The sequence below is a fragment of the Podarcis pityusensis genome, assembly GCF_964106645.2.
Source record: "Podarcis pityusensis genome assembly, chromosome: 9".
Taxonomy (NCBI): domain Eukaryota; kingdom Metazoa; phylum Chordata; class Lepidosauria; order Squamata; family Lacertidae; genus Podarcis; species Podarcis pityusensis.
This window is the reverse complement of record NC_138034.1, coordinates 35,676,149-35,693,829: the sequence shown is the minus strand read 5'-3', so window position 1 is coordinate 35,693,829 and position 17,681 is coordinate 35,676,149. Positions and strand designations below refer to the sequence as shown.

The 17,681-nt window shown below is 44.1% G+C and overlaps 1 protein-coding gene across 4 annotated transcripts in view; it reads left to right on the top strand.

Annotated features, from left to right (window-relative positions):
* RAPGEF2 (Rap guanine nucleotide exchange factor 2) overlaps nucleotides 1-17,681 on the top strand; it is a 166,465-nt gene that overhangs the window by 65,348 nt on the left and 83,436 nt on the right. For all 4 annotated transcript variants that reach the window (XM_081021663.1, XM_081021664.1, XM_081021665.1 and 1 more), the window contains exon 4: nucleotides 1,473-1,556. In XM_081021663.1, the coding sequence (XP_080877789.1) occupies nucleotides 1,473-1,556 (84 nt within the window). The remainder of the gene's footprint in view (nucleotides 1-1,472; nucleotides 1,557-17,681) is intronic.

The following is a 17,681-nucleotide window of genomic DNA, read 5'->3' as shown; positions in this document are numbered from 1 at the left end:
AGCCAGTGCAGCTTGAAAAGCACTGGGTGAATATGCTCCCATGGCAGAGACCCTGTGAGGAGCCTCGCTGCAGCATTCTGTACCCGCTGGAGTTTCTGGGACAGCTTCAAGGGCAGCCCCGCGTAGAGCGAATTACAGTAGTCAAGCCTGGAGATGACCGTCGCATGGATCACTGTGGCCAGGTCGGGGCGGGAAAGGTAAGGGACCAACTGCTTGATGCGGCGAAGGTGGAAAAATGTCGCCTTGGCTGTTGCTGTAACTTGCGCCTCCATGGAAAGGGAGGCGTCAAGGATTACACCCAAACTCTTAACGGAAGGCAATGGCACTAATTGGGCCCCCGCAAGAGAAGGGAGTTGGTCCCTCATCCCCATGCCATCCCGACCTAGCCATAGGACCTCTGTCTTCGAAGGATTTAGTTTCAATCGGCTCCCGTGAATGTTGGGTTGAAATAAACGACAGACGAATGGCAAGTGTCATATGGGAGGCATCTCCCGAGCAAGTCTCGGAGAGTCCCTTTTATTGAATATTACAGCATTGCCACATATGTGCTTGTTGCTGATTGGTTAACACAAATACAATGCAAAGGTTGAATATAGGCATTAATCAGCAATAGATTAAAGGTTGGGAAAAGGAACACAGAATTGGACAGGCGTGAAATCCTCCTTGTTAAACTATTACTAGTGATTGATAATAAACAATTACTAGTGATTAATATTGCATGACTTAATAAACAATTACTAATGATTGATATTGCATGACTTGAAAGAGCATAACAATCGCATTCCGTAGATGTGGTCAACAATGTGTTAAGAACAGGTCAGGGTACTGAACTCAATGTGAGCCGAACATTCCTAGACTTATGCGCAAAGGCAAAACTTCCCATCACACAAAACCATCCAGCCACAGCTTCCAAGCATCTGGTCAGTGTGTTCGGGGCCGAGTCGGTGTGGCCATCCATCAGCAGATAGAGCTGAGTGTCATCAGCATATTGGTGACAGCCCAGCCCAAAGCTCCGGATAATCTGGGCAAGGGGGCGCATAAAGATGTTAAAAAGCATCGGGGAGAGAATTGCGCCCTGCGGCACTCCACACACCAAGGAGTGGCGCAACGACATTTCCCTCCCTAGTGCCACCCTCTGTCCCCGACCAGAGATAAAAGAGCACAACCAGTTATGGGCTATGCCCTGTATCCCCACGTCTGCAAGGCAGCGGTCCAGAAGATCATGATCGACCATGTCAAAGGCTGCTGACAAATCTAAAAGGATCAGCAGTCCTGACCCGCCTCGATCCAGTTGTCTACGGAGATCATCATATGTAACCACTACATGTTCAGGAAGAATCAGTTTTAGAAAATTCACCACTTAAAAAGCAGTCTGTCATGGGCAACTCACATGTAGATTTATATTGATAATGTTCTGTTTGCGTCTGTTACCCAAATTGCACTTCCTAACATTTCCTTGTTTTTATTTACAGCCCCGATGATATTGGGACCTGTTGGTATATTCTTCTGTCTGGTTCAGTATTTATCAAAGAATCAATGTTTCTTCCAAGGAGCAGGTATGACTAGAATTTGTTTTATAGTTCACATAATTAAAGATAAATAGTTCTCATCTAATATTGAAAGAAATATTAATTAATTGCATCGAAGTGTTGAGGGGCTTAACATAGTTTACAGGTTTGAGTCCATTCATCAACACACTTTGAATTAGATCTCTAATCACTTTTCAAAAGTAATTTGAGCCTATGTTCATACGCTTTGAAGAGAGTGCACACCCGCCTCATGCCACACAGTGCTTGCCCCATTCAAAAGGCATTGTATTCTTCCTTAAAAATACGCTGGCATTGAACCATTGGAGGAAGAGTGTTTCAAAGCTGAGCAGCAGTCACCAGGATCTTCTCTGGACATGACCTTGCTTCTGGGGCATAATGGCTATCACTAAGTAACCTGTTTTCCATGTTTGTAGTGTAACACAGGGAACTCTTCAGCATGAGACACGTTGTTGGCAACTGATCATTCATGGTTAATGTAAAGTGGTACTGTTCATTGAATGTAAAAGCATGATGCTGGTTCCCCCCTTCCCCATTTTTCTTGGAATGTGTATGTTGAAAAGTTAGAAAAAGACATTAGAAATGGGGCAAAAGCGATTGTCAGTTGTGGATAATATCAGAGAGGTGGTGGCAATGTGGGACGTAGAGGGGGGGAGTCTTTCTTCACATGCCTGCACTATGCAAGCCATGATCCCCTGCACATATGTATTTTATCCAGGACAAGAAAGAATAGTTTATCAGTACTTGTGGCTGAGCAAAGGGGGTGGAAGGCCTCTACTTGTTCTTGTGACCCTTGTTTTCTCCAGCCAAGGTGCTGCGTTGTGTATGAGGAAGAGCACTGCCAACATAACAGGGTTTAGGGAAGCTGTATTTCCAGTTCTTTGAAAGAGCAAAGAGGACCTAATTCACTAGAACTAGTTTACAGACCTATTGTTAATGTGAATTGCCTTTAATTCCATGAAATAAAATGTACGTTTTCAAGTAGGTGTGTGTAGCTACCACATGAAATTTGAGCCAGTATGCTAAATGAACGAATGCAGCAGTGTGAAAAAGATTTCTGTATTCATCTTGCATTCTGGGATACAGAGGAAAAATCTGACAAAAATATTGCCAAGTAGCAGGTTGATACAGATTTAAGTCAACCTTGAAAAGGTCTCTCTTGATTTCTTTCCCTGTGCCTTCGCTTTGGGTGTCTCATAGCATTTAAATCAATTTTATGCCATTTTGCCTGAGGCTGTCAGCAAGGTAATACACAGATGTGGATTAAAACCACAAGAAACTGCATGCATTCTATCATGATTTAAAAAGCAGTAGTAACCAAATGGATAGCGTGTGTATCATATCAAGCAGTTGCAGAACTGTGTTTAGTAAAAAGTGGTAGTTACTGATAACAGTATTCACTGACCATTTTATAAATTCCTGAATTAACTACCAGAAAGTGTGATCAGTTAGTTACAGCTTAATATTCATTCATTTCAAAAGATTTGAGCTGCTTTCCAGGTGAACTCCTTAAAACGAACAGAAGTTGCACAATAGCACTGCTTGGAGGATTGTATCTCTACATGTTGATCCCAGAAGGCGATTGTACATGCACACAACGTTGTGCTCGTATGTTGGAAGTCAACAGTATAAATTAGATGTGCATCTGAATGCAGAAGTTACTGGTTTGCACTACATAAAATTTTAGATATATTACATCCCTTATGTGTTCTTCTGCTCACAAAAGGCTCTTGGTCTAATGGATGAAGAAGGGATGCAGTGTTATGCTAATTTTTCCCTGCAGCCCTGCAGCGCCCCCCAAAACTTGTTCAGACAGTTGAGGAACCCTTTGGTACAGGATGGAAGATGGTATGGGGTGTGTCAGTCAGCACAATCACATTCCCTTCTTTTCTGTTAGCCCTGGTATCGGCTTGATCATAGAATCATATAATTGTAGAGTTGGAAGGGATTCCAAGGGTCATCTATTTCAGTCCCCTGCAATGCAGGAATCCGAACTAGATCATACATGACAGATGGCCATCCAACCGCTGCTTAAAAACCTCCAAGGGAGGAGAGTCTACCACCTCTCAAGGGAGTCTTGTTCCACTGTTGAACAGCTCTTACTGTCAGAAAGCTCTTCCTGGTGTTAAGTCAAGTCCTAGCCTCTGGAACAGGAGAAAACAAGCTTGCTCCATCTTCTTGCCCTTTATATATTTGAAGATAGCTCTCATATCTCCTCTCAGTCTCCTAATATTCAGGCTAAACATGCGCAACTCCCTCAACTGTTTGTCATTGGGCTTGGTTTCCAGAGCCTTGATCATCCCTCCTCTGCACACGTTTCAGCTCGTCAATAACTTTTTAAAATTGGGGCACTCAAAAGCTGGCGCGTTACTCCAATTGCGGTCTGACCAAGGCAGAATAGAGTGATGCTATGACTTCCCTTGACTGGGGCACTATATGTACCGTATTTTTCGCACCATAGGGCGCACCGGACCATAGGGCGCACCCAGTTTTTAGGGGGGGAAATCAAGGAAAAAAATATTTTTCCCCCCCAGCCCCAAAGAGCAGCGTACAGGCTGCACACAACCTCTCCCTGCCAGTGGGGTTGCGCGCAGCCATGGAAGAAGGCAAGGCAGCAAGCGGGATGGATCCCGCTCGCTGTTTTGCCTTCCCCTTTAGCCCCATGCAGCCTCTCCTTGCCGGGAGAGGCTGCGTGGGGCTAAAGAAGCCATAGCCCCGTGCAGCCTCTCCTTGCGGAGGGGTTGCGCGCAGCTATGGAAGAAGGCAAGGCAGCGAGCGGGATGGATCCCGCTCGCTGTTTTGCCTTCCCCTTTAGCCCCGTGCAGCCTCTCCTTGCGGAGGGGTTGCGCGCAGCTATGGAAGAAGGCAAGGCAGCGAGCGGGATGGATCCCGCTCGCTGTTTTGCCTTCCCCTTTAGCCCCGTGCAGCCTCTCCTTGCAGGGAGAGGCTGCGTGGGGCTAAAGAAGCCATAGCCCCGTGCAGCCTCTCCTTGCGGAGGGGTTGCGCGCAGCTATGGAAGAAGGCAAGGCAGCGAGCGGGATGGATCCCGCTCGCTGTTTTGCCTTCCCCTTTAGCCCCATGCAGCCTCTCCTTGCCGGGAGAGGCTGCGTGGGGCTAAAGAAGCCATAGCCCCGTGCAGCCTCTCCTTGCGGAGGGGTTGCGCGCAGCTATGGAAGAAGGCAAGGCAGCGAGCGGGATGGATCCCGCTCGCTGTTTTGCCTTCCCCTTTAGCCCCGTGCAGCCTCTCCTTGCAGGGAGAGGCTGCGTGGGGCTAAAGAAGCCATAGCCCCGTGCAGCCTCTCCTTGCGGAGGGGTTGCGTGCAGCTATGGAAGAAGGCAAGGCAGCGAGCGGGATGGATCCCGCTCGCTGTTTTGCCTTCCCCTTTAGCCCCGTGCAGCCTCTCCTTGCAGGGAGAGGCTGCGTGGGGCTAAAGAAGCCATAGCCCCGTGCAGCCTCTCCTTGCGGAGGGGTTGCGCGCAGCTATGGAAGAAGGCAAGGCAGCAAGCGGCATGGATCCCGCTCGCTGTTTTGCCTTCCCCTTTAGCCCCATGCAGCCTCTCCTTGCCGGGAGAGGCTGCGTGGGGCTAAAGAAGCCATAGCCCCGTGCAGCCTCTCCTTGCGGAGGGGTTGCGCGCAGCTATGGAAGAAGGCAAGGCAGCGAGCGGGATGGATCCCGCTCGCTGTTTTGCCTTCCCCTTTAGCCCCATGCAGCCTCTCCTTGCCGGGAGAGGCTGCGTGGGGCTAAAGAAGCCATAGCCCCGTGCAGCCTCTCCTTGCGGAGGGGTTGCGCGCAGCTATGGAAGAAGGCAAGGCAGCGAGCGGGATGGATCCCGCTCGCTGTTTTGCCTTCCCCTTTAGCCCCGTGCAGCCTCTCCTTGCAGGGAGAGGCTGCGTGGGGCTAAAGAAGCCATAGCCCCGTGCAGCCTCTCCTTGCGGAGGGGTTGCGCGCAGCTATGGAAGAAGGCAAGGCAGCGAGCGGGATGAATCCCGCTCGCTGTTTTGCCTTCCCCTTTAGCCCCGTGCAGCCTCTCCTTGCAGGGAGAGGCTGCGTGGGGCTAAAGAAGCCATAGCCCCGTGCAGCCTCTCCTTGCGGAGGGGTTGCGCGCAGCTATGGAAGAAGGCAAGGCAGCGAGCGGGATGGATCCCGCTCGCTGTTTTGCCTTCCCCTTTAGCCCCGTGCAGCCTCTCCTTGCCGGGAGAGGCTGCGTGGGGCTAAAGAAGCCATAGCCCCGTGCAGCCTCTCCTTGCGGAGGGGTTGCGCGCAGCTATGGAAGAAGGCAAGGCAGCGAGCGGGATGGATCCCGCTCGCTGTTTTGCCTTCCCCTTTAGCCCCATGCAGCCTCTCCTTGCCGGGAGAGGCTGCGTGGGGCTAAAGAAGCCATAGCCCCGTGCAGCCTCTCCTTGCGGAGGGGTTGCGCGCAGCTATGGAAGAAGGCAAGGCAGCGAGCGGGATGGATCCCGCTCGCTGTTTTGCCTTCCCCTTTAGCCCCATGCAGCCTCTCCTTGCCGGGAGAGGCTGCGTGGGGCTAAAGAAGCCATAGCCCCGTGCAGCCTCTCCTTGCGGAGGGGTTGCGTGCAGCTATGGAAGAAGGCAAGGCAGCAAGCGGGATGGATCCCGCTCACTGTTTTGCCTTCCCCTTTAGCCCCATGCAGCCTCTCCTTGCCGGGAGAGGCTGCGTGGGGCTAAAGAAGCCATAGCCCCGTGCAGCCTCTCCTTGTGGAGGGGTTGCGCGCAGCTATGGAAGAAGGCAAGGCAGCAAGCGGGATGGATCCCGCTCGCTGTTTTGCCTTCCCCTTTAGCCCCATGCAGCCTCTCCTTGCCGGGAGAGGCTGCGTGGGGCTAAAGAAGCCATAGCCCCGTGCAGCCTCTCCTTGCGGAGGGGTTGCGCGCAGCTATGGAAGAAGGCAAGACAGCGAGCGGGATCCATCCCGCTCACTGCTTTGGCTTCCCCTTTAGCCCCGTGCAGCCTCTCCTTGCCGGGAGACGCTGCGCAGGGCTAAAGAAGCCATAGCCCCGTGCAGCCTCTCCCTGCCGGAGGGGTTGCGCGCGGCTATGGCACAAGCCTGCATTCGCTCTATAGGACGCACACACATTTCCTCTCAATTTTTGGAGAGGAAAAACTGCGTCCAATAGAGCGAAAAATACGGTACTTCTGTTGATGCAGCTTGGAATAGCTTAAGCCTTTTTGCTGCTGCATCACACTGTTGACTCATGTTAAGCTTGTTGTCTGCTGAGACCCCTAGATCAAAAGGGCACAAATTCGAATCCACACTTTGTTTGCGTATTTGGATATGCACTTAGTGTGAATCAACATCTACATTGGGATATGAATGGAATGTGTGTAGAAAGGTGCACCCCACTGAAAGTAATGTGGTTCAAATAGGCATATGTTTGTCTGGCATGCTAGTAGTTGCTGATAGGTGTAAAGAAGTATGTTTTGTATTGTATTCAGGCCTTATGATCTGCTCTTTTTCATGACTTTAGGTGAAATTCTAGCAAATGATAATTCAACTCAAAGCATTAATTCAAACATTTATTTTTTATGTTTTAACAAAAAATGATAAAATTGAACATTTATGTTTAAGGTAAGTGGTAAGAATTCAGATAAAATACTATACAGTACCTTGTATCTTGTAATAGGACCTGCTGTAATACTGTCCTAAAAAATAGTTGAAAAACGTACAGTGAAATATACAGTGGAACTTTTTCACTGGCATTGCTTAAAACATCACTCATACTGATTGACAGTGAACTCAATTTATTATCTCTGGAGCACCTTAAAGGTTAATAGGCATTTGCCAGAACAAATGCAATCTAAATTTTAGATATGACATGATTAATGGAAATTAACATTAGTTGGGTGGCAAGAAGAAAATAGATGCTTAAAACAACAGGTGACAAATTGCTTAGACAAGAGATGCTTTACAAGAGAGATTTTAGAAGGTTTTTATCTCTGTTCGTAGAGGTTCCACTTATATAGCTGCTAAGAGTGTTTGAGATTTTAAACACCCAGGTTCAAATTTCTGCTCTGTTCTGAGATGGGTAAATAGCCACATGTCAGCTTAATCCTGACTCGTGATAGTGAATATTGTGAGGTAACAAATTCAGCTCTGAATTACTAGAAGGAATGGTAGACTATACAGTAAATGTAAAAAAGGAGATTAATTCTGTTATTTGTTTGTTCAGGATTACTACCTCTCAGTTTATTTTTGTGTTTCATTTATTGTGCGTCTTTACTTGAACCCACCATATTAATCACAATATATTAAACAAAGTATGCAATCAAGTTGGACTGATGTCAACTTTTATTTTGGTATAGAGTATTTAAAAGATTTGATATTTCAGTGAGATTGTTACTTTTACTTTGCATAGCACATATCTCATGCTATATTTATAAACTGCTTTTGGAAAACTTCTATTTTTCAAAAGTCACTTGTGATCTATCATGGTGTAGTAGCTTCTGTTCAAGAAACCTAAGTCCAAGCTCAAGCTGGGCATGTAGAATTGGTTGCACAGCTATTTTGATCTAAGTTGTAGTTATTCTAGATCACAATTTTTACATTCAGTTCTGCGTGTTAGTTAAGGATTGTTTTTGCCGCTATCATTTTATTAAAGGGTTTCTCATAGAATACAAATTAACCATTCCCCAGTCCTCCCTTCTTTTTCTCACCCCCCCCCCTTTTTATCTGCAAATGTCATTGTTTGGTCTATTCTTAAAAGTAAACAATATAATACATAGCGTGTGTGGTATCACATGATAGAAAGCTTCCATAAGCAGAAAAGGAAGGGATGCAATTTTTGCACTGCAGTGTCCCAAGCACACACCAAATCTTCTCCAAAAGATTGGGAAACCCTCTGGAGGAGATTTGGAGAGTTGCTTTGTGTGCAAAGGGAACAAAGGAAATGAGGATAAATAAGGAGTATTTAAAAGGCATATGTATGAGTTATATGTTTACCATGTTTTTCATTTGCAGTTTATCTAATAGTGTGAGTTGCTTTTGCATGTCTTGGAAGTGCAGGCAGAGTATCAGAAATGGTAAAAGCTGTCCCATTCCTTGATAACTCCAAATATATTTTTCAGAAATACATTCATCTATAGGAAACATTGCTTAGTGATTTTTCTTTCTTTTTTTTAATGTATTTTTATTAAAGATTTTCTTGGTTTACAAAAGTATGTGCAATGTCTCTTTCCCCCCCCCAAGTACAGTGGTACCTCGGGTTACATACGCTTCAGGTTACATACGCTTCAGGTTACAGACTCCACTAACCCAGAAATATTGCCTTGGGTTAAGAACTTTGCTTCAGGATAAGAACAGAAATCCTGCAGCAGCGGCGCAGCGGGAGGCCCCATTAGCTAAAGTGGTGCTTCAAGTTAAGAACAGTTTCAGGTTAAGAACAGACCTCCGGAACGAATTAAGTACCGTATTTTTTGCACCATAACACTCACTTTTTTCCTCCTAGAAAGTATGGGGAAATGTCTGTGCGTGTTATGAAGGGAATGCCTACGGGTGGCATGCCTACGGATTTTCCTCCTCTAAAAACTACGTGTGTGTTATGGTCAGGTGCGTGTTATAGAGCGAAAAATACGGTACTTAACCCGAGGTATCACTGTAACATTTTTTACAGATCAGTTTCATTTGTTGAGGCATTAGGAAGAAAAGGGGGAAGGAGGTGGAGGGGGAAAAGGTGAGTGGGGGTGGGGTCAGGTGACGATGTTTCTATTTTACTTAATATATGTGGGGTTTTGTGTCAGCGTCGCTTGCGCAGGTTCTCTGCTATTCACTTGTGTTTCTTTAGTGGTGAGAGAGGTTGGGGTTGCCCTAGGGTGTGGTTGGTTGTTTGTGATGGGCTGTGAGTGATTTTTCTTTCTGAAACATTTGAAATGAAACATTGGCTTTTGATCGGTAAAGGAAAATAAAGTATTTCTTATTTCTCTACATCATCAAACACAATCATTGAAAGAAGGGAAGCTCAAATGTTTTCATTTTTTAACTGTTAAGTTTTCAAAAGATTTTGTTACATGTTGTATACAGCTGCAATATTTTGCATGGAATCATAATAAAACAATAAAATAGCAAAAGAACAAAGACAGGGCTTAGAATCTATCCAAAGCCAAATGAAAATAATAAATCTCTTAGTGTTTAGAATTAAACCCTAAAAGGAACAAGTGGGTTCAAGGTCTATCCTCTGCCCAAGGGAATCCTGACTGTTCTTTAACATCTGCAGTAGACTGCTAAAACAGCATGCAAACTGCTTTTCATGGAGACTTCAAAAGATTCTTTGCAGTTACTTTTTATTTTCCTTTCAATGAAATAAAAAGGATCCTTTTGGAAAACACAAGTCAATTGTAGTAGATCTGCCCCTTCCAAATGCTCAAGACGCCTTTCAGTAACTGAGTCCCTATAAATAAGACATTGCAGCAGTTGTTTGCTCTTGAGTCTCCTTGTTTTGATATACAGCACACCTGAGCCCCAAGTGAACTGTGCTTCTGCAAGTACCATTGAAATGAATAGCACTTAAGCTGAAGCACTCTGAGGACTGGAGAATCTATGAGATAATATATTGCTTAGCCTTATTCTTTAGTAGCTATTGATAGTTTGTTTCAGGCTATTTTCCTCCTTGAGCCTTTTTGCCTTGTGATGAGAGAGCCCCTCAAGCCCTGGTTTTCACATCTGGAGGCTTATGCCCAATCATTATGCCATATCCTAGCTGATCCGAATAGCAATTTGTGTTCTGTTGAGACACAAGTTGCCGCAGTTATGAAGTTTTGGAAATACTTTGCTGTCTTCAAAGAACTACCGTTGAATCTGTTCCAACAGGGAAAGCAAAGGGCAACACATTCATATGCTTGTGCACTCAGAAGTAAGTACCACAATATTCAGTTGGCCTTACTGCCAGACAACTGTGCATAAGATTGCAAACAATCAGTTCGGGTTTAATAATGAAACTTCATTTTAAAAAATCCAGCAGTATGAGACAAAAACCAATGTTTGTTTGTTTGTTTATTTAAAGGTGATGTGAATCTGCAGTTGGAATGAACAATAGAAATGTAAAAAGATAAAGGGACCCCTGACCATTAGGTCCAGTCGTGACTGACTCTGGGGTTGCAGTGCTCATCTCGCTTTATTGGCTGAGGGAGCCGGCGTACAGCTTCCAGGTCATGTGGCCAGCATGATTAAGCCGCTTCTGGCGAGCTAGAGCAGCGCACGGAAACACCGTTTACCTTCCCGCCGGAGCGGTACCTATTTATCTCCTTGCACTTTGACGTGCTTTCGAACTGCTAGGTTGGCAGGAGCAGGGACCGAGCAACGGGAGCTCACCCTGTCGCGGGGATTCGAACCGCCAACCTTCTGATTGGCAAGTCCTAGGCTCTGTGGTTTAACCCACAGTGCCACCCGCGTCCCTAATAGAAATGTAGCCTGGTGCTTAAACAATGATGACACTGAGGGCTATTGCAGCAAACCTTTCCTTATGATTAGACTGTCAGAGTAGTACATTGGCTTGTCTCAAAGATGTTTTAAACAAGTGAGTTCATAATGCTGGTGGTTCTAGATGAGATAGAAATGCTTACTCTTTCATGAACATTCTTTCTTCACCAGAGATGTGGAAGCTCACACAGGTGTCTGAAAGTATTAACATCTCCTCTGCCCTGCAGCTCCTGTTATAGTTTTTGTAATTTGGTTTCCCTTCACCCATGAAGTAAATCCTTGCCTAGTATTTGGCTTAAAATCCTTCTATTTGATCCATATGTATTGTCCATGGTATGGTGTTTATGGTTAACAGTCTTATGGCATAAAATATTATATGTTATTTAATGCATAGATTGGAAGCATACCTACTTTGCCCATACAGAACTGGTGTGTGGGGCAATAATGAATTTTGGGCGCAGGGTCACATTTGACTCATTATCAGTGTTAGAAATTCAGATATATAAGCTAATCGCCAAGTGACACCTTACATCTAGATTATGGTCGCTGCAACAGATTGTCTAGGTGTCATTTTGTTGTTGTTGTTGCTGCTGCAATGGAATTAGTTGTTATTATTAATATTATTCCTTTCATTTCTATACTGCTTTATATTTTAAAGAAAAAAATTCAAAGCAATATACAACACATCAAACCATCAAATAAAACAATCCAGAATTAAACAAATTCAAGCTTCAAGGAAAATATTTTAGATCCTTCTCTAAGTGACATTTTGCTTTCCCCATATTTATTTACCTTTTTGATTTATATAGCTGCCCCATAGCAGAAGTACTTTAGGAAGCCAGTGTGATGTGGTGGTTAGAATGTCAGACTAGGACCTGGGAGTTAAAACCACAGAAGGTGGTTAATGCATTTTGAATATGCTAAATAAACCTTGGATTCACCAGGATTTATTTTTTTTTTGGTATTGGCGCAACATTTTCAGCATTTATTCTCATGATGAATAACATTCCACTGAAGTGAAGTTGGACATGAAAACTAGGAATGTAGAGGCCCAGCAAGGGCAAGGGAGTAATAATGAATACTGTAACTTTTTTGTTGAAAATTTTGAATTACTTGCCAGTGTGTATTATAGCATATCTGACAATGTGGATGTTTGTGAATAGAACACTTGGATGGAGAAAGTTCCTCTGGCCTGTTGATGTCATGGTATTTTTAATTGACATAGGAAAATTGCACAGATTGTCTTTTTGTCTCCAATTTGCTCATGTGTGTGCATGTTCTAAGCATATTTTGTTACTCCCCTACTCTTTTTGGTGCTTCTAAATAACAAGTGTTTTAAAAAATATTGTTAAGGGTTTGCATAGCTTGGAGACAACAGATGCAGTTTTCTATACAGTAGTAGCTTTCTGTCTTGTTTCAAATATGCAGATAAAAAGTATTGCCAGCAAACATTTTCTATACTTGAATCAGAAATGCTTGATTCTCTTTCTGTATTTAGAGTGCAGCTGATGTTTTGGCATCCTTTTTACAATTGTTATAATAATTTTTCATAATGTAATTCTGACTGTTAAACAAATACAGTAGTAAAACCTGGTTTCTATGCAGGTCATTGTTCTGCTGAACAGACAGAAGAGAGGATTATGCTTTTCTGACATGATTTGTAAAATGAAAAAAACAGCAGCAACATTAAAAAACACCTTTGGGTTTAACATACTGTGTTAAAGGGTTCCCATGTTAATTCAGGCTTCAAAATGCCAGGAAATTATGGCTGTTAAGGGCCACACCCCAAACACGCATTATTAATATGGTGTGGTATCCTGCCCTGTGGTTAGTTTCAGCTTCACAAATACCTTGGCGCTGGATGGCTGTAGGTGGCAAAGGTATGGACCCTACTCATAGATTTGTTTGTTCACTGGGACAGACACATCAGTTCTGTGCAACAGAAGAACAACCAGTTTTCCAAAACACATGGTATAATTGGATACATCTTTCTGCAGAAAAAAGCACCCCAGCAAAGCCTATGGAAGGAAAACACAGAACACCTATTAACTTGCCAGAGTCCCTTATAAACTTTTAACTCATTCAAAATAAATAATTTCTCATCAATTATTTCCCAACTTTGAGATGGACCATCCTTAAACATACCTTCAGGGCTGTCTTACCTATAGGCGCTAAGGGTGCAGGGCACCTGGGTGCCGGGCTCTCAGGGGAGCCAGGCCGAGAGTCCGGGGCCTGAGAGTTGAGTCCGGGGAAGAGCCTGCCCACCGGTTGGAGCACCGCGACGGGCTCTTCTGCTGCGGGTGGCTCTGTGCTGTGAGTTTGGGGGTGACTGAGCCAGCAAGACGCTGAGGTGGCCGGCCGGCTCCGCCGTCCTGGGACTGGGAAACCGGGGGTGTCTGTGTGCTGGGTGGATCTTTGCACCCCAGCGCTGCATATGCTTAAGACAGCCCTGCATACCTTCCCCTACACTGCCAAGTTTCAAATCAGTCACCTGAACTATAAGACATAGATCCCACCCTTCTCTGATTTCTCATTATAATGCCAGAATGAATGAAACATTATTTGCGTCAGCCCTCAGCCACAGGAACAAAAATAAATGGCAGAATGAAATGTAGCTGACTTGTTCTTAACATTGGACCACAACTGTGGCCCTATAATTAATTATGTTTTATCAAGCAGTTTTCTTTGTAAATAAATATAACTTCTAGGGCCATTTTTTTGTTTTTTAAAAAGCTTCATATCCTGACCTGGCGTGATGGCATATAAAGTCTGGCCACATTAGGTGAACCAGACCACTTAAAGGTAGTGAATGAACTTTCAGTGCAATCCGATGCACGTCTACTGTGAAGTAGGACCCCCCCCCCCGGTGTTCGAATTGGGTTTATTCCCTAGTAGGTGTGTATATGATTTCAGTCTTAAGAGGTAAGAGAGAACATGCTTTCAGCCATGCCTTTAAATTAGGTTTTGGAAATAGTGTAGCTTGAGAGCATATTTTATATTCAGAACAATTAGTAGAGCAAGTATGTTTGTTCCCTTGGAAACCATTTACTTTTTATAGAACTATATGGAGCATTTTCTTCTTAAGTGAATATTATAATAAAATTAACTATACAAGTGAAGTGACTTCCATTTTTCCAGCCAGTTAGGAATGCTTTGATTCTGTCCATTGTAAGCATATTTTTAAGAGGGCTTACTTCAGTGCCAAATGGCTGTACTGTATGAATCTGTTCTGGAAAAGGTGAGGTAAGCTTTGTTTTGAGTCTGCTTTAGTCTAGGTTGTTGTGTTATCTGTGCCAGACTGAGATAGTGTAATAGGAGAAGATAAGCCAAGATATAGTCCTATGAAAGCATGTGCAACTTTCAGTGGTCTTGTAATGGTAAACGTTTTAAGTACACGAGCGGTTCATGACAGCACCCCTCACCCCCCAAAAAAGAGTAAAAAAATGAAGGCAACAATGTTGCTCCATTATTGTTATTTCTCTACTCATTCATTGAACTTTCAAACTTCTTTCATCAAAAGTAGATCCCAGAGTGGCTTACAAAATGTTATATAAATCAGAACACAACACACAAAAATAAAAAAGCATTATCAAAGTGTTAAAACCAACAGTGAAAGAGTACATTTTCTATGATCCTCAAACCAGTTCTTTGTTACAGTAGTAACAGGACCTTGAACATTCAATTTCCAGCAGAGGCCTGTGCTAACAAATAAGTCTCAACTGGATGTTAGAAGCCCCAAAGCGTAAGAGTCATCTTTGCATCTAGAGAGAGGGCGTTCCACAGTAAGGGTGCCAAGTCATAGAACCCTTGTATCAGTGAAAGCCTTCCCCTCTCCTCCCCCACCCCCATTGGTTTATACAGGGAAAAGGTGTTCAGGGCTTTATTATGTCAATATTAACACCTTGAATTGAGCCTACTAACAAAGGGGTGGCCAACGCAGATCCTGCAAAACATATGTAATATGCACAGGTGTGATGGAAAGGTTTGTTTTGCTGGGCAGGTTGGGTCACCAAGTGTTTTCTTTTTCTTTTCCCCTGCCAGTAAACGGTTAACGAATGGCAGCTTTTGATTGGCTGGGGTTCCAGGAGAGGGAGTTGAAAAGGAGAGGATTTGGAGAGACAGGTTTCAGGTTGGGAGATAGGGAGAGAGAGGAGAGAGAGTTGGTTCTGGGTAGAAACATCCACTCTAAGGAATATATCAAAAGTTACAGAAAGGAGTCTCTGAGCTTAGTGTGAAGGACAGTGTGTGGTGTCCTGTGAGAGTAATAGGCCAGGAATTAACTGGGAGGCTGAGCCAGGAGAAGTAGAAGCTGGGAAGATACAGTCTACTTAGGTCTTATTCCAGTCAGGAGGGGAGAGATTGTGCTACAAAAAGAGAAGACTCCCAAACCAGCTAAGGGGTGTGTGGTGATCCCTTGGGTCTGTTACTTGAAGTAGCTCAGGAGTAGGGTTGTCAAAGGGGTGTGTAACTGACAGGAAGTACCACCTTGTTTAAGAACCAAAGTATTAAGCGGCAACAGCTGTGCAACTGAGAAAGAACTGAAGTGAAAGAACTGGAAATAAGCTGAGCATTTACCCTTTAGTCTAAAAAAAACAAAACAAACCTGTAACATCTACCTGAAGCGAAGTAACTGAACGCAAGCAACTGAAGTTTAAAAGAAGTTGTGCTTGATTAGAAGTCCATAACATCAGTTAGATTTAGTATCAGTATTATTAGGTGAACGGTTACCTGAAATAACATTATAACCTGAAGTATCCTTTGTTTTACCCGCTTTGTGTCATAAACTTCCTTTGTTTAATAAAATCTTTCTTGTTTGTTTGATCAAATCCTGCCTGAGACTCCAAATTATGAAGTTTTCCCTCACACAAGTCCCCCACTAGATAATCTGAGGTAATTTGTAGAAATTTGTGTAACTGATGTACTGTGAGGTGGTTGCACTATATTTAAGTGAGGGCCGGCCCAACGGTGCCAGAGTGAAAATGTGCCATTGCACCATCGCAACAGGTGCATCAGTCAGCCCTCTGGAGGTTGAGTTCTGCTTTTGCTATGCTTTCTGGATTGACTTCAACGGTAGCCCTACAGAGATTACATTACAGTACTCTTAACATGAACCACCAAGGCAAGTCCATCTCAGTCCAGAAACAGGTGTATCAGCCAGAGCTGTAAATAGGCACCCCTTGCTGTGACACACATTCTGTGTGTGTGTGTGTGTGTGTGTGAGAGAGAGAGAGAGAGAGAGAGAGAGAGAGAGATCATCAAGAGCACGCCATTCATTTTATTCCTGTATACAAGAACCATATATCAACATATCGTGCCAGGTTTCAGCCTAAGTTATTGGACCTCATTCAACTCCTGCCCCCAGGGAGTGGTTTAGTATAAAACAGCTTCATCTGGTTCTAATGGCATGGAGAAATAGACCTGGGTATCATCTGCATATTGGTGGCAATGAGCCCCAGATCTCTGGATGACTGCTCTTGGCAGCTTCATACTGATGTTAAATAGCATGTGGGACAAGATTAAATCTTGCAGGATGCCACAGCATAACTGGATGGGAGCACTATTAATGACACTCCCTCCCCCATGGACCAAAAGGATGTCTCATGACATCCAGAAGTTGTGCTTTAAGTGTAGTGTGCCCAGCTCTATGGAACTTCCTCCATTAGAAATCAGGCAGCGCCGTCCTTGCTAAGTTTCAGATGCCAGGTTGTTTGTATTATTAAAGTTGTTTTAATGGTTCTGTTTCTTGATACAGTGGTACCTCGCAAGACGAATGCCTCGCAAGACGGAAAACTCGCAAAACGAAAGGGTTTTTGGTTTTTTGAGTTGCTTCGCAAGACGATTTTCCCTATGGGCTTGCTTCGCAAGACGGAAACGTCTTGCAAGTTTGTTTCCTTTTTCTTAAAACCGTTAATACAGTTGCGACTTGACTTCGAGGAGCAACTCATAGCACGCGGTGTGGTAGCCTTTTTTGAGGTTTTTGAAGACTTTGGTGATTTTTGAAGCTTTTCCAAAACTTTTCCGACACCGTGCTTCGCAAGACGAAAAAACCACAAGACGAAAAAACTCGCGGAACGAATTAATTTCGTCTTGCGAGGCACCACTGTATTTTAATCTATGATATCAGTTTTGTGTATTGTATATATTTTTTGAAAATGTCTTTGAGACATATAGCGAGTAGCAGTGCATAAAGCCCTTAAATAAATGGAATGCTGCAGAGTTTGGAATTCTCTGGAAACATCCCTGCAGCTTGGAACAAAACCACCGTGATGTCATGGCTGTGACTCACAGAACCTCTTGAGAATACAATGGTCAATAGTATCAAAAGATGCTAAGAGATAACAAGAAGGAATATGGTCATTTTAGGAATATGGTCCTATGGGAGAGGGAGATTTCTGAGAGGGGGAGAGGTTCTACTCTTGCATTTCTTCCCAGCATTCCTTAATTCCTAATTGGTGCCATGGGTTAAGTCTGACTGTCTACCCAGGACGGGGGATGGGGTGATGCAGAATTAGGTCATCATGTCTCATGACATAGCATTCTTGCTGCTGTCTGTTCCCCATGGCATTCCTAGTCAGCCTTTGAATCATAGTCCCAAAGAAAAAATATGATACTTCTATCCATCTGTGTCACTCAGCATACTCTCAGTCTAAATGCAAAAATAAATGTTGGAGTCCCTGCAGATTAATTTCAGCAGCGAATATCTG